Source organism: Chlorocebus sabaeus, chromosome 2 (genome assembly GCF_047675955.1).
Source record: "Chlorocebus sabaeus isolate Y175 chromosome 2, mChlSab1.0.hap1, whole genome shotgun sequence".
Classification (NCBI taxonomy): domain Eukaryota; kingdom Metazoa; phylum Chordata; class Mammalia; order Primates; family Cercopithecidae; genus Chlorocebus; species Chlorocebus sabaeus.
The window spans coordinates 33,204,807-33,220,406 of record NC_132905.1 but is presented as its reverse complement, the minus strand read 5'-3'; the positions used below and the strand labels follow the sequence as shown (position 1 = coordinate 33,220,406).

General features: G+C 43.1%; 1 protein-coding gene across 2 annotated transcripts in view; it reads right to left on the bottom strand.

The window, feature by feature from the left end:
• The window catches only part of GPCPD1 (glycerophosphocholine phosphodiesterase 1), a 61,701-nt gene extending 54,487 nt beyond the window's left edge, over window positions 1–7,214 (bottom strand). The window contains exons 1-2 of one of the 2 annotated variants that reach the window (XM_008018866.3): window positions 7,017–7,126; window positions 1,256–1,332 (exon numbers count right to left, since the gene is read on the bottom strand). In XM_008018866.3, coding sequence (XP_008017057.2) covers window positions 1,256–1,304 — 49 coding nt within the window. In that variant the 5' untranslated portion in view covers window positions 1,305–1,332; window positions 7,017–7,126. Of the gene's footprint in view, window positions 1–1,255; window positions 1,333–7,016 lie in introns of both variants that reach the window. The other variant, XM_008018857.3, reaches the window with a different exon arrangement.
• Between the last annotated feature and the right edge of the window lie 8,386 nt (window positions 7,215–15,600).

Sequence of the window (15,600 nt, the reverse complement as noted above, 5' to 3'; positions counted from 1 at the left end):
CCATGATGGACGCCTGTAATCCCAGCTACTCAGGAGGCTGAGGCAGGAGAATTGCTTAAACACAGGAGGCGGAGGTTGCAGTGAGCTGAGATCGTGCCACTGCACTCTAGCCTGGGCGCAGAGCAAGACTCCGTCTCAAAAAAAAAAAGTCACGTTTTCAACAGAGTTTACAATCTGTCACTCAAATAATTCTAGAAAATATCCAAGAGGTGCTATAAAATAGGGCCAGAACCTAGTGGAATCGGGAAGCTGGCCCTAACCTAGTGAAATCTGGAGGCTAGCAGTGGGGACAGGGGAGAGAAGGAACAGAGGGAGTATGAGAGTGGGCAAAGATCTAGGCAGAGGACACAGCATTTGAGAAAGTCCTAAAAGAGGAAGAAAGGAGGAAGGAATGCAGCACATTTAAGGAACTGAAAGGCCTGTATAGCCAGAGTACATAAAACTGAGAGGTACCTCAGTTTTATGACAGCCCAGGTGTGACACGGCTTTGACATGCTATCTTACACTAAAATTATCTCACAGCACTTTAAGGGACTGTAAAAAATACGAGGCTAAAAACATATTCACACATAGGAACAAGGTTATCCCAGCCAATTGTTTCACCAACTTATCCTTCTTTCTTTCTCTTTTTCTTTTTTTTTTTTTTTTTTTTTTTGAGACAGAGTCTGGCTCTGTCACCCAGGCTGGAGTGCAATGGCATGATATCAGGTCACTGCAACCTCTGCCTCCTGGGTTCAAGTAACTCTCCTGCCTCAGCCTCCCAAGTAGCTGGGATTACAGGCATGTGCCACCATGCCCGGATGATTTTTGTATTTTTAGTAGAGACAGGGTTTCACCATGTTGGCCAGGCTGGTCTTGAATTCCTGACCTCAAGTGATCTGCCCACCTTGGCCTCCCAAAGTGCTGGGATTACAGGCATGAGCCATTGCGCCTGGCCTCCCAACTTCTTGCACTAGCAAAGTTTCCTTCATTTTAATGCTGCCTAGAAACCACAGCCCAACCATCTCTGTCCTGTGCAAAGTTAAGTATAAATTCACAGCTTTTTTTGGGAAAACATGAGAACATGACGGTGTTTGAGGAGGTTTTTGGTGTGCTTACTATGCTCCCAGCACATTTCTGATATCAGGCAGGACCTATAGATATTTTCATCTAAAAAATCAGGTCCACTTTAATAGCAACTCCATATTTAAGGTAATCCAGATAAGAAACATGCTAATTTAATTTTAATTGTTTTAAAGTAAAACTTTTTAAATACCTGGTAAAAGAGTTCCTCTTATTTCAAAGGCAACCTGAGAAGGTGTCATTCTGATGGATTTCTTTTATAATGTTGTGCTAGGAAAAAAAAAAAAAAGTAACTTACAGTATAAAAATATTAGCATTAGATAGCCACCATCAAGAAACAACTTCAACCATTTATATTTTTAAAAGCAATATTTAATGTCTTTGCAGTTCTATGGTACGGTTTTGTTTGTTTGGTTTGTTTTAAAGTAACTTTAGTGCGGGGGGGGGGGGGAGAAGAAACAAGTGAAAAAGCAAAAAATAAACCAGGCACAGTGCCTCATGCCTGTAATACAAACACTTAAGGAGGCTGAGGCAGGAGGATGACTTGAGCTCAGGAGTTTGAGACCAATCTGGGAAACATAGTGAGGTCCTATAGCTCCAAAAAATAAATATATATATATATACACACACACACACACACCCACACACATATATACATATATACACACACACACATTAGCCGGGCATGGGGAGCATGCTTGTACTTCCAGCTACAGATTGACACTGAGGTGGCAGGATCACTTTAGCACAGGAGGTTGAGGCTGTAGTGAGCTGTGATTGTGCCACTGTACTCTAGTCTGAGTGACAGAGCAAGACCCTGTCTCAAAAAAACAAAACACAGTCTGAATAAAGCTTTTTTTTATTAAAGCAAAAAATGAAAATGAATCTCAATTATGAGCAAAAAAATAAAAAGATTAATTTCAGAGTCCTTATATATATAGTGACTCAATTACTTGGGAAGTATCTAGCAAGTTTGAAGCCTAGTGCTACAAAGCTATTCTTTAAGAATGTATGCCCAAAAAGAAAACAAGACAGAATGCATGCCTGAAATACACATTGTAAAACAAAGTATCCAAACTTGCTATTTTTTAAGTTGTCAAGATTCTCTTGCTACATACTTTCTCTTCTGATAAGCAGCTGTTCTGAATTCAACCCTATCTTTCCTGACCATGGTAATACTGTGGTAGAGAAGAAAAACAACTATCGCTAATTTTTTCATTTCTTTCTTGTCAAAGGAATCTGTTTCCCATCCACTAACTTAAATACCTAAAGGAATATAAAAAATAGATTAATACACACATACATATAATATACTTTGAGATACTTACATAATTTAAGTGGACAGAAAACATACTCCATCCAAAGACACACCATTTCTACATAACTTCTCCAACACCTCCCAAAAAAACCTTTGCCCCCAACCCACCAATGTTCCTACAAGAATTCCAATCACATCTTTATTCTGCATCATGAACATTACCAGCTTAAATTTCATTTGCATTTATATATTACCTTACAAAACAATTCTAAAGTACCTTGCATAGCTACCTTCCATAGTCACGTTTCCAGTTCTGCTTTGCTCCCTTCCCCTCCCCCCGAGTCATTTAATGAACACTGCTACGCAAAATTAACCACACTTCCCAGTCAAGGTAGACAGATTTATACCAGCAGTTCTCACCAAAGGCAATTCTGCCCTCCAGGGGATTGTCTGGTAATGTCAGCAGGCATTTTTGGTTGTCACAACTGGGAGTGGCACTCCTAGCATCTAGCGGGTAAAGGCCAAAGAGTGCTGCTGAACACCATACAATACACAGAACAGCCCTCCACAAATAATTAATTGTCCAGCTCCAAACATCAATGGGCTCAGGTTGAGATGAGGGCCAAGAGTCCAGGCTCCATGTTAGCTATAAACTATGTATCATCACATTTACATCAATTATAAAATGTAACACTGATGTGTGTGTGTATATATATATATATACATTGTCAAATATTCATCTCACAGAGCGCAAGACCACTAGTGTGGAGTCATGTCATATTTGGATACGAAATTCCCTATTTGGCAACTCTACCATTTTGGTTAGAACACACAATACTACACTAGTGAAAACCTTCCCTTTGGTCAGGCACGGTGGCTCATGCCTGTAATCCCAGCACTTTGGGAAGCCAAGGCGGGTGGGTCACCTAAGGTCGACCAGCCTGGCCAACATGGTGAAACCCTGTCTCTACTAAAAATACAAAAATTAGCTGGGCATGGTCGTGGGCACCCATAATCCCAGCTACGCAGGAGGTTGAGGCGGGAGAATCGCTTGAACCTGGCAGGCAGAGGTTGCAGTGAGCAAAATTTGTGCCACTGCACTCCAACCTGGGCAACACAGCGAGACTCTGTCTCAAAAAAAAAAAAAGAAAGAAAGAAAGAAAAAAGGCCGGGCGTGGTGGCTTCATTCCTTATAATCTCAGCACTTTGGGAGGCCCAGGCAGGTGGATCATGAGGTCAGGAATTCAAGACCAGCCTGGCCAACATAGTGAAACCCCATCTCTACTAAAAATTAGTTGGGCGTGGTAGCACGTGCCTGCAGTCCCAGCTACTCGGTAAGCTGAGGCAGGAGAATCACTTGAACCCGGGAGGCAGAGGTTGTTGTGAACCGAGATCATGCCACTACACCCTGCAACAGAGGGAGACTCCATCTCAAAAAAAAAAAAAAGAAGAAAAAGAAAAGGAAAAAAAAAGCCTTCCCTTCATCAAAATAATTTCTAAAATAATTTCTTATACTACCTTCTGCATCTAAGAGTAAATATGGTGGCCAGGCATGGTGACTCACACCTATAATCCCAGCACTTTGGGAGGCTGAGGCATGAGAATCACTTGAACCCAGAAAGCAGAGGTTGCAGTGAGCTGAGATTGTGCCACTGTACTCCTGCCTGGGTGATGGAGTGAGGCTCTGTCTCAATTAAAAAAAAAAAAAAAAAGCCTGACACTTAAGTTACTGAATTAAATTTAAGAGAGCAAATAGTCCATCACCCATCAAAAGGGCTGAATGACCAACTTCAATCTTAACCTATAAGGTGCCCTTTCATTTGGTGTTTACTGCTGCGGTTCTCAACTAAGGACAACCTCATATACGTAATTAAATAGTTGGTATTTTGCTATTTGTTGACTAATTTTAACTAACTATTTTAATCAACCTAATGGAAATCAGATATTATTTCTATGCACCAAAATCAACAGCTAGTACAAAATTATCTCTAGATTTCTACTGCATTAAGGCAAATGGAAAACTTAAGTAAATTTAATAAAAGGGAAATGAACTGATTATAAAAACTGAGTCTTTTATTCTCAAAGTTGTTTAGAAGAGTGACTACAGTAACTTAGCAGTAAACAGCTGCAGTAAATGTACTATACAAAGCTATACACACAAGCACAAAAACACCTCCCAGAAAACCTCTCCAAAAGTCAACAAAGCATCATCTTCCACTTGATTTACCAAAGTCAAGCAATCTGGTTTGATTTCCACCCTGAACGCCCTCCCTCTCCAAATTTGATACCATACCACATAAAAGCCTTGGGAGCTGTTCCAAATGCAATTTACTTGATTATGGACAGAGGCCAAAAGTCTGGTGCTGCGTTGAAGTATACAATTTTGGCATCCAGTTACCACCAAAACAGCAGTGACCAAATAAAAAAAACGACTGTGTTGTGGAACAAAAAATGTATGCACCCACCCATACATCTTCTTCTAAACAAGGAAAAAAAAAAATCCCAACTTGGAAAGCGAAGGTCAGTTCTGGATATACATAAAAACAAGAGTAAGATGAAAAATGTTAGTCATTGTATGCACATGAGCTGACCAGATAATGTAACCAACTCACCTATTACCTCACATATAGACTACACTTCCTGAGATAGGCCTCTGCTTTTTGGTTTTTGAAAACATAACATCTATTTTGTAATCTTTGAAGAGAAAGACTAAACAGCATTCTCATCTGAGATTCTGAGGAGTATTTAAATAACCCTTTTTAAAGGACTCAAGCAATTAGCAAAATATGACATGGTAATCTACATTTTAAAAAATTTCAGAGTTCACACTACCTGACAAAATAAATTTTACTCTGTTCTTTTCCTCAAACTTTCCCCACACGTGACACTACTGATTTACCAGCCTGGGAAACAAAAGGGGTATGAAGTAAACCAAGGTACAGGGACATTTACTTTAGAGCTAAATTGAAGTCAGATATTTTTAGCTAAAGTGTTTTGCTGGCTAAAAGGAACATCTCTGTTTTCCTTTGAATTTTTTCAAGGAAAAAAACTGTTTCCAATTATCCTTGCCCTTTCCTAGGCCTTGGCAGCTTTGATCCTCCTAACTAGCTAAATAAAGTAATATATAAAATGCCTACCTTTCCCTGAGTTAATTTTTGCTCATCTTGGTGAAGGATCACTACAACCCTTGCTACATTTCTGATAAGTTGTGACTGTCATTCTGATTCCGGTATACTTGAAGCCAATATCTTAATCAAACATGTTAAGACATTAACGGGTCTTTATTAAGAAAGTGTTTCTGGAATAGGTTTAATTAAACCAAGTTAATTCCTTGATCACCTTTCTAAACAATGCAGTAACATTTTTCCAAATGTTTTCCATTCATTTTATCGTGATATTATTCTCATGCCTATGTTTCATGCGTTTTTTTCCTGTTTTAACTCATACATAAAGATTTGATTCATCGATGTACTTTATGTACGTATCAAATTTTACTCAATTTGCTACGATGAGTTTTCTTTTGTGGTCATTATTTCTCAGAGTCCAGCTTTCCCATGTCGTTATTATGCAGATTTAAATGTTGTCTAGAATACTGGTTTTCTCTAGCTCTTGGTTCTTCCTAGTTCTTAAATCAGGAATGGACTGCACCATGTGCAGTTTTCTTGTTTGCTTGGTGTTATTTGTATCCATGACATTAGGAATTTTGAAAAAAAAAAAAAAAAAAAGACTAATACCTTGTATTTATTTCTTAGTTAAGTCACAACTCGTCAGAAACGTAGCAAGGGGAAGCATGACGGGGTAGAGTAGTGGGTGAGAGCTGTGCAGAAATGGGAGGAAGCGACAGAAGAGTGTGAAGAAAAAACATCGGGTCCAAACATCCTGCTCGGTTCCATCAGTTCCTCTATGCAGGTCTACATCAGACTAAGACTAACAGCTGCCTTAAGGTGGAAGATCCTCTACAATTCATGCCCGATTTCTTTTCCAGCGGGCCAGTGGAGTCTGGGTAGAGGGCTGATAAGACACTTAAGTGATTGAGGCTCTCTCTCCTACCTCAGCAAGGCAGTCTGAAGAGCTTTGGGAAAAGTAGAGCTTTGGAGAGAAGGGGCAACCGACCTAAAAAATTGTATCGAGGGCACTCATGACTATTCCTGGAACCTTTTCCTAGGAAAGGCACTTTGGTTTCTTGGAATAACTGAATTATACAAGCATGCCCTAGACTACGTGTCCAGGCAATTTCAGAAAATAAGCAGTTGTCAAAACACGATGAGTAACTTAGGGACACAGAGCGGCGGTGAGCCAGGGGACCGCTGTGGGGCAGGGGATGTCCCCAGAGGACCTCACCTGCATTTTTGGTGTCTTTGTTCCCGGACTCAGTACTCTGCATATTTGCGGTGGTCCTATGCTCCACTTACCCTGCTACGCCTCAAATGCTCCACGTATTTTTTAGAAGGGAACTAAGCCCCATGCAGCCTAGCGGAAGCGCGGCAGTGAACAATAAAAGTCGAGTGCGTCCCAGCCACCGGTTTAGCGCAGCGAACGCCCGGCCGCCGTTCCCCCGCTGGCAGTGCCCGGCCCAAGGACCCCGCCCGCGCCTTGGCCCCGACGCCCCCAGCCCCGCCGCGTCCCGGGCCGCCCTGACAGCTCGGCCCGCCACGTGAGCGGCCGCCCGGCCCCCGCACCCGGCTCGCCGCCTCACCTGCCGGGTTCGCTAGTCCGCAGGTCCACGTCGCCGCCGCCCCGCCCGAGAGCGAGGACCACAGGCAGAGGTACCGTGCGCCCGCCGTCCGCGCCTCGCCAGCGCTCCCCCAGGCGGCCTGCCGCGGCGCCGAGCGGCAGGAAACGCTTACGCTCAAACCGGTTTCAGCTGCTCCAGACCAAACTGCCAGGCCACCCCCCAAGGGGCGGGGCCGGAGGGCGGTGGGGCGGGCCCTGACGTCACGCCCGGCGCCATCCCAGCCAATCGGCAGCCGCGCGCGGGGGGTGCGGGCCCGCAAGTTCCTGGAAAGGGCTGACGTCTGCGGCCGAGGGCGGCTGGGCATCCCCCGTGTCCCCGCAGCTCTTCTCAGCCGACCCCAGCGCCAGCACCTTGACACCTGCCCTAAGGTCATAGGTGTGTATTGTGGTCCATCAAAGCCGCCTCAGAAATAACCCACGTGGGCCGGGCACGATGGCTCACGCCTGTAATCCCAGCACTTTGGGAGGCCGAGGCGGGCGGATCACGTAAGATCAGAGTTGGAGACCAGCCTGGCCAACATGGTGAAACCCTGTCTGTACTAAAAATACAAAAATTATTTGGGCGTGGTGGCGCGCGCCTGTAATCCCAGCTATTCGGGAGGCTGAGGCAGGAGAATCGCTTGAACCCGGGAGGCGAGGTTGCAGTGAGCCGAGATCGCACTCCAACCTGGGCAACAAGAGCAAAACTCCATCAGAAAGAAAGAAAGAAAGAAGAGAGGGAGGGAGGGAAGGAAAGAACTGACTGTGGAGCCTGGAGCTACAATTCAGAGTTGAGTTGTATTTTTTTCCCGTGTTTGAAAACGGGGGAAATTACCAGTACTGATGTTTTCTGGAAACTGTCTTTCGTTGCAAAACAACAGTCACACTTAGATCAAATCATTAATTGAAAACGATTAAGTCACCTAAGCTGGATGAGAGTTTATACCCTTGCTACGCAAAGTGTGGTCGACAAGCCAGTAGCACCTGCCAGAACTCAGAACTGCAGACTCCCAGGACCATCCCAGACCTGCCCTATCAAATCTGCCTCTAGCAACATCCCCCAGGTTAACAAGTATGCAAATTAAAGTTTGAAGGAACTTTTTTGAAAGCAGACTCTCCCTGCCAGAGTCGTAGTTTATTTTCTAAAAAAATGAGCCCTAACAAAAAAAAAATTTATTTTGTTCCTCTCCTTTGGTGGTCTCCAGAAAGTTAATCAGCATTTGCCACTTGAAGTTTTCTTACGAAACTTTACAACTTGCCGGGCGCGGTAGCTCATGCCTGTAATCCCAGCACTTTGAAAGGCTGAGGAGAGGGGATCAGGAGGTCAAGAGATTGAGACCATCCTGGCAAACAGGGCGTAAACCCCGTCTCTACTAAAAATATAAAAATTAGTCGGTTGTGGTGGCACACGCCTGTAGTCCCAGCTACTTGGGAGGCTGAGGCAGGAGAATTGCTTGAACCCAGGAGGTGGAGGTTGCAGTGAGCCAAGATGGCGCCACTGCACTCCAGCCTGGCAACAGAGCGAGACTCCGTCTCAAAAAAAAAAAAAAAAAAAAAAAAAAAAAACTTCGCAACTCACCTAACTTACAGTGTTACCTTACCAGTATCAAAGTTACTCTCTGGTTAGTGTCCAATATAAACTTATATTAGCAGCTTTTACTTAAATAAAGTGAGATATTGAAAAGTAAAAAGAGGCCTGGTGAGGTGGCTCACGCCAGTAATCCCAACACTTTGGGAGCCCAAGGCGGGCAAATCGCCTGAAGTCCGGAGTTTGAGACCAGCTTGGGCATCACGGAGAAACCCCATTTCTACTAAAAATACAAAAAATTAGGTGGGTGTGGTCGCACGACTGTAATTCCAGCTACTAGGGAGGCGGGAGGCGGAGGAACTAGAATAACTTAAGCCTGGGAGGTGGAGGTTGCTGTGAGCCGAGACTGCACCACTGCTCTCCCACCTGAGTGACAGCTAGACTCTGGCAAAAACAACAACAAAACAAAACAGAAAACCAACTAAAAAGAACCACCTTTTGGGAGATGTTGAAGTTCTCTTACAACAAGACATAGAGAAATAGCTCGAGTTGCACGCTGGTTCAAAATGGGCCTACTAAAAATGTGTTTGGATTGGATGAGCTCTAGCTTTAGGTAGAATTTCTGGTTTTATAAATCGGAATGTTCTCTACCACATTTGATATTTAGCTTGGATTCAATCCCAGAAAACTTCTGACAATGTCATCCATTCAGTTAAATAATTAAGTGCCTGCTTTATGCTAGGCTCAGGATGCAATAGTTTTTTGATAGTACTCATTTTAATCCCAGATTTCTTAAAGAATTAAAATTCCTTCTGGTTATGTGCCCATTAAACTCTGCTGTCCTACATTTCCTACGTAGCTTGGAGTGAATTTCCTCTGTCATACTTCAGTGATGAATTTTTTCAGAAGAGTTTGTTTCCTTAAAATGTTTATAGATCTGTATTTTTCTTTTCTTTTCTTTTCTTTTTGAAATGGGGTTTTTTTTTTTTTGAGAAGGAGTTTAGCTCTTGTTCCCAGGGTGGAGTGCAGTGGCGTGATCTCGGCTCACTGCAACCTCTACCTCCCAGGTTCAAGCAACTCTCCTGTCTCAGTCTCCCGAGTAGCTGGGATTACAGGTGCCTGCCACCATGCCCAGCTAATTTTTTTCTTTTTAGTAGAGATGGGGTTTCAGCATGTTGGCCAGGCTGGTCTTGAACTCCTGACCTCAGGTGATCCACCCACCTCAGCTTCCCAAAGTGCTGGGATGACAGGCGTGAGCCACCACACCCAGCCAGATCTTTATTTTTTTCTATAACCACCACTGAGTCAAGCTATTTGTCTAATATTTATAGTTCCAGTTAATAGACCTAATCCAAGGTCTAATGTTTATAGTTCCGTTTAATAGACCTGCTCCTTCCCTAAATCCTTTTGAAATGACAGAAGAATTATACATGTTCAAAAGATGCCATCAATGGCCAGAAACAGGAATGTCTAGAACAGGGGTTCTTTTGGCTCCCCTGGGTCACGTTGGAAGAAGAAGAATTGTCTTGTACCACACATAAAATACACTAACACTTTAGATAGCTGATGACCTTTTTAAAAATCGCAAAAAAATTTATAAAGTTTTAAGAAAGTTTATGAATTTGTGTTGGGCTGCATTCAAAGCCATCCTGGGCCACATGTAGCCCCTGGGCCATGGGTTGGACAAGCTCATTCTAAAAGATATGGAATAAACCAGTAGCATTAGAAGACGGGCAGAGAGGCTGGGAGTGGTGCCTTACGCCTGTAATCCCAACACTTTGGGAGGTCGAGGAGGGCGGATCACGAGGTCAGGAGATTGAGACCATCCTGGCTAGCATAGTGAAACCCCATCTCTACTAAAAATACAAAACATTAGCCGGGCGTAGTGGCACACACCTGTAGTCCTAGCTACTTCGGAGGCTGAAGCAAGAGAATTGCTTGAACCTGGAAGACAGAGGTTGCAGTGAGCCGAGATTGCGCCACTGCACTCCAGCCTGGGCGACAGAGCCAGACTCCATCTCAAAATAAATAAATAAATAAAAAGACTGGTAGAGAAGCATATACCATCCAAGAGAAGAAGGAATTCCTGCAGATGCCATTTTACACAGCCTTGCTTAGAAACTCTTTGATAATGCAACGTATTTTAGATTACTCCAAAATCACGCTGCTCTGATTGGGATATTTAAGTAGAATATAGATAATTAGAATATAGGTAATGCATTCCCATATTCCTTTCTCCCAACACTCTGTGAAATGTTAACTTTTCTTTCCTTTCTTTTCTTTTTTTTTTTTTTTTGAGGCGGGGTCTTGCTCTGTTGCCAAGGCTGGAGTGCATGATCACAGCTCACTGCAACCCTGACCTCCTGAGCTCAAATGATCCTCCCACCTCCACCTCCCTAGTAGCTGGGATCACAGGTGTGTGCCACCATGCCATTACACCTGGCTAATTGTTTTTTACTTTTTGTATAGGTGGGGTCTCATCATGTTGCCCAGGCTGAACTTGAACTCTTAGTCTGAAGAGATTCTCCCACCTCAGCCTCCCAAAGTGTTGGAGTTACAGGCATGAGCCATGGCTCCCAGCCATAACTTTTCAAGCACATGGTTAATGAGATCAATTTAGGTCTTACCTGATTACTTCCAGAAGAGCTCCATATGTTTTGAATTATATAAAATATTTAACATTCATTATTGTACTTGATTAAATAATGAAATACGTTACCTCATTTGTCTGAAATCAGGACCACAGGATCTCACCTTATGCCATCATTTTTTGAAAAACTGTAGTAAGGAGTCTGAGCCTACTCTGGCTCAGGAGGCTGCCTGATTTAAAAAAAGAAAGAAAACAGTAGCATTTCAGCCTGGGCAACAAAAAAGTGATTGTAGCTAAAAAAAAAAAAATATATATATATATATATATATATATCTATGTCAGATATATGGCAAAATATGGTGGCACCAGGCAGTAGTACTAGCTACTCTAGAGGCTTAGAGGGGAGAATCTCTTGAGTCTGGGAAGTCCAGGCTGCAATGAACCATGATTGTACCTCTGCACTCCAGCCTGGGTGACAAAGGGAGGCTATGTCTCTTTAAAAAAAAAAAAAAAAAATCAGCAGTATTGATGCAAAAAACTCTAGACATAGAAGCCAGACATGGGCTTGAATCCTACCATTCACAAGTGAACGTTTTTTTTTTTGGACACAGAGACTCACTCTGTGACCCAGTCTGGAGTGCAGTCTTATAATCTTGGCCCACTGCAGCCTCCACCTCCCAGGTTCAAGTGATTCTCCTGCCTCAGCCACCCAAGTAGCTGGGATTTCAGGTGTGTGCTACTACGCCCAGCTAATTTTTGTATTTTTAGTAGAGACAGAGTTTCACCATGTTGGCCAGGCTGGTCTTGAACTCCTGACTTTAAGTTATCCTCCAACCTTGGCCTCCCAAAGTATTGAGATCACAGGCATGAGCCACCACACCCAGCCTGTGACATTGTAGACATTAATCTTTGGTAAAAGTTTTGCTGCTACTGGTTTATTTATTGATGTATGTTTTGACACAGAGTCTTGCTCTGTCCTCCAGGCTGAAGTGCGATGGTGCTATCTTGGGTCACTGCAGGCTTCATCTCCTGGGTTCAAGTGATTCTCCTTCCTCAACGTCCCAAGTAGCTGGGATTACAGGTGTGCACTATTACGCCCAGCTAATTTTTGTATTTTCAGTAGAAACGGGGTTTTGAATTGTTGGCCCAGCTGGTCTCAAGCTCCTGACCTCAGGTGATCTGCTGCTTAGGCCTCCCGAAGTGTTGGGATTACAGGAGTGAGCCACTGGTTCTGGCCCAAGACAGGATCTTGTTCTGTTCTGAGACTATGGGTGCACATCACCATGCCTGGCTAATTTGGGGTGTGTGTGTGTGTGTGTGTGTGTAGAGATGCAGTCTCACTATGTTGCTCAGGATGATCCAGTGATTTTTTTTTTTTTTTTTTTGAGATGAGATCTCACTCTGTCACCCAGGCTGCAGTGCAAGTGGTGCAATCTCAGCTCACAGAAGCATCCGCCTCCCAGGCTCAAGCAATTCTCCCACCTCAGCCTCCCAAGTAGCTAAGACCACAGGTGCGTGCCACCATTTTTGGTAGAGGGGAGCTTTTCCATGTTGCCCGGGCTGGTCTCAAACTCCTGAGCTCAAGTGATCCTCCTACATCCACTTCCCAAAGTGCTGGGATTACAGGCGTGGGTCACTGTGCCCGGCCAATACAGGGATTTTTTAAACCAACCACCAACTATAGCTTCTACCATTATGAATTTCCTTTTGTGGTCATTATTTTGTGAGTCCAATTTTGCAAGTCTATATTTTGTTGCAAAGTATTGACTCTTCCAACAATGTTTACGTAATAGCACAGCTTACCTTAGCAGTTTTAGCTATTATCAGCTTCATTTTGCACTGATTCTTCTCCCAGAAATATTAATTATGATTTGGATAAAAGAATAATCACTTATATTTATCTCTTGGCCAATTCATGAAAATATTTTGATTATTCTCAGATATTCCACAATTGCTCTAATGTGAGAATCTTTTTTTTTTTTTTTTTTTGAGATGGAGTCTCGCCCTGTTACCCAGGCTGGAGTGCAATGGCATAATCTCAGCTCACTGCAACCTCCGCCTTCTGGGTTCAAACAATTCTTCTGTCTCAGCCTCCCAAGTATCTGGAATTACAGGTGCCCGCCACCATGCCCAGCTAAGTTTTGTATTTTTAGGAGAGACAGGGTTTCACCATGTTGGGAGGCTGGTCTTGAACTCCTGACCTTGTGATCCACCTGCGTCAGCCTCCCAAAGTGCTGGGATTACAGGTGTGAGCCACCGCATCTGGCCAATACGGTGAGTTTTTAAACCAACCGCCAACTATAGCTTCTACCATTGTGCTTTTCCTTTTGTAGCCACATTATTTCATGAGTCCAATTTTGCAAGTCTATATTTTGTTACAAAGTATTGATTCTCCCAGCAATGTTTGGTAATAGCACAGCTTACCTTGGCAGTTTTAGCTATTATCAGCTTCGTTTTGCACTGATTCTTCTCCCAGAAATATTCATTATGAGTTGGGTAAAAGAGTAATCACTTATACTTATCTCTTGACCAATTCATGAAAATATTTTGACTATTCTCCTCAGATATTCCATAATTGCTCTAATGTGAGAATCTTTTACCAGACTCAAACACTATCAATTTTATGTGTTTTATGCACCTCATTGGTGGCCCTGCTACTCGAATGAACTGTCCACGCCTTTTATTCCCTTGGCTTGAGTCCATGGGCAATTTCCCAAATTATAGTATGCACTACTTAGATTTCACGTAGGTGACAAAATTGTTAGTGTTTGCTATTGATTGTTCTTTTAGATAAAGATCGATCCTAAAGGCCGGGTGCAGTGGCTCACACCTGTAATCCCAGCACTTTGGGAGGTCGAGGCGGGCGGATCACCTGAGGTCGGGAGTTCAAGACCAGCCTGGCCAACATGGAGAAACTCTGCCTCTACTAAAAATACAAAATTAGCTGGGTGTTGTGGCACATGCCTGTAATCCCAGCTACTCAGGAGGCCACGGCAAGAGAATCACTTGAATCCGGGAGGCGGAGGTCGCAGAGAGCTGAGATTGTGCCATTGCACCCCAGCCTGGGCAACAAGAGTGAAACTCCATCTCAAAAAAAAAAAAAGAAAGAAAGAAACGAAACAAAACAAAGATAAAGATTAATCCTATATTAAGAAGACCAAGGAAGTGCCTCAAATGTGAGCCTTTAAACCAATTTTAAATTGGCTGCAGTTTTTTGGGTGTATTACTTTCCAACTTCTTGAATCCATCATAAGATCCAAATGTCTGGAGCAAGAAAGGTTCACATGATAAGATCAAAAGGTCTTCTTTGACCCATTTCTTCCTTTATGAAATGGGAATGTAACACTACAGGATGGCCTGGTGCGGTGGCTCATGCCTGTAATTCTAATGCTTTAGGAGGCTAAGGTGGGAGGATTGCTGGAGACCAGGAATGTGAGACCAGTTGGGCAACATAGCAAGACCCCATCTCTAAAAAATAAAAATAAAAAATTAACCAGCCGTGGTGGCTCATGCCTGTAATCCCAGTTACTTGCAAGACTGAGGTAGGAAAATTTCATGAACCTGGGAGGCAGAGCTTGCAGTGAGCCAAGATTTCACCACTGCACTCCAGCCTGGGTGATAGAGCAAGACTCCATCTCAAAAATAAATAAATAAACAAATAAATAATAAATAAATAAATAAATAAGGGCCAGGCACGGTGGCTCACACCTGTAATCCTAACACTTTGGGAGGCCTTAGCAGGTGGTTTGCTTGTGCCCAGGAGTTGAGGCCAGCCTGGGCAATGTGGCAAAACTCTATCTCTACAAAGATATAAAAGTCAGCCAGATGTGATGGCATGTCCTAGTGGTTTAAGCTACCTGGGAGGCTGAGGTGGCAGGATTTCTTGAGCCTGAGAGGTTGTGGGCTGCAGTGAGCTCTGATCACACCATTTCACTACAGCCCAGAGGGGAGACCTTGTCTCCAAAAGAAAGAAAAACAAATTCAAAAGCCATCTCAAAAGTCTAATCTTAGGTTCTGTAACAGTGATGTTAATTGCAGGAGTAACTGGAGAAGTTACAAATCTTGTGATTTCCAGAATAAAGATTTGTAATACATCTGCATCTTAGTCAAATTTAAACCCCTCCCATCCTCCTAACCTGTGGCCTTTTATTAGTTTTACAAAGGCAGTTTAGTTTTGAGAAAGGCTGTTACCATTTTTTAATTTTTTTAATCTTTTTCCTTTTCAGGGTGGGTGCGGGAGCCAGATCCTGTCTCAAAAAAAAAAAAAAAAAAAAAAAAAAGAAAGAAAGAAAGGAAAGAAAGAAAAAAAAAAGAAAAAGATTTTTTTTTTTTTTTTTTGGAGACAGAGTCTCACTTTGTCCCCCAGGCTGGAGTGCAGTGGCGCGATTTCAGTTCACTGTAACCTCCACCTCCTGGGTTTAAGCGATTCTTCTGCCACAGCCTCCCAAG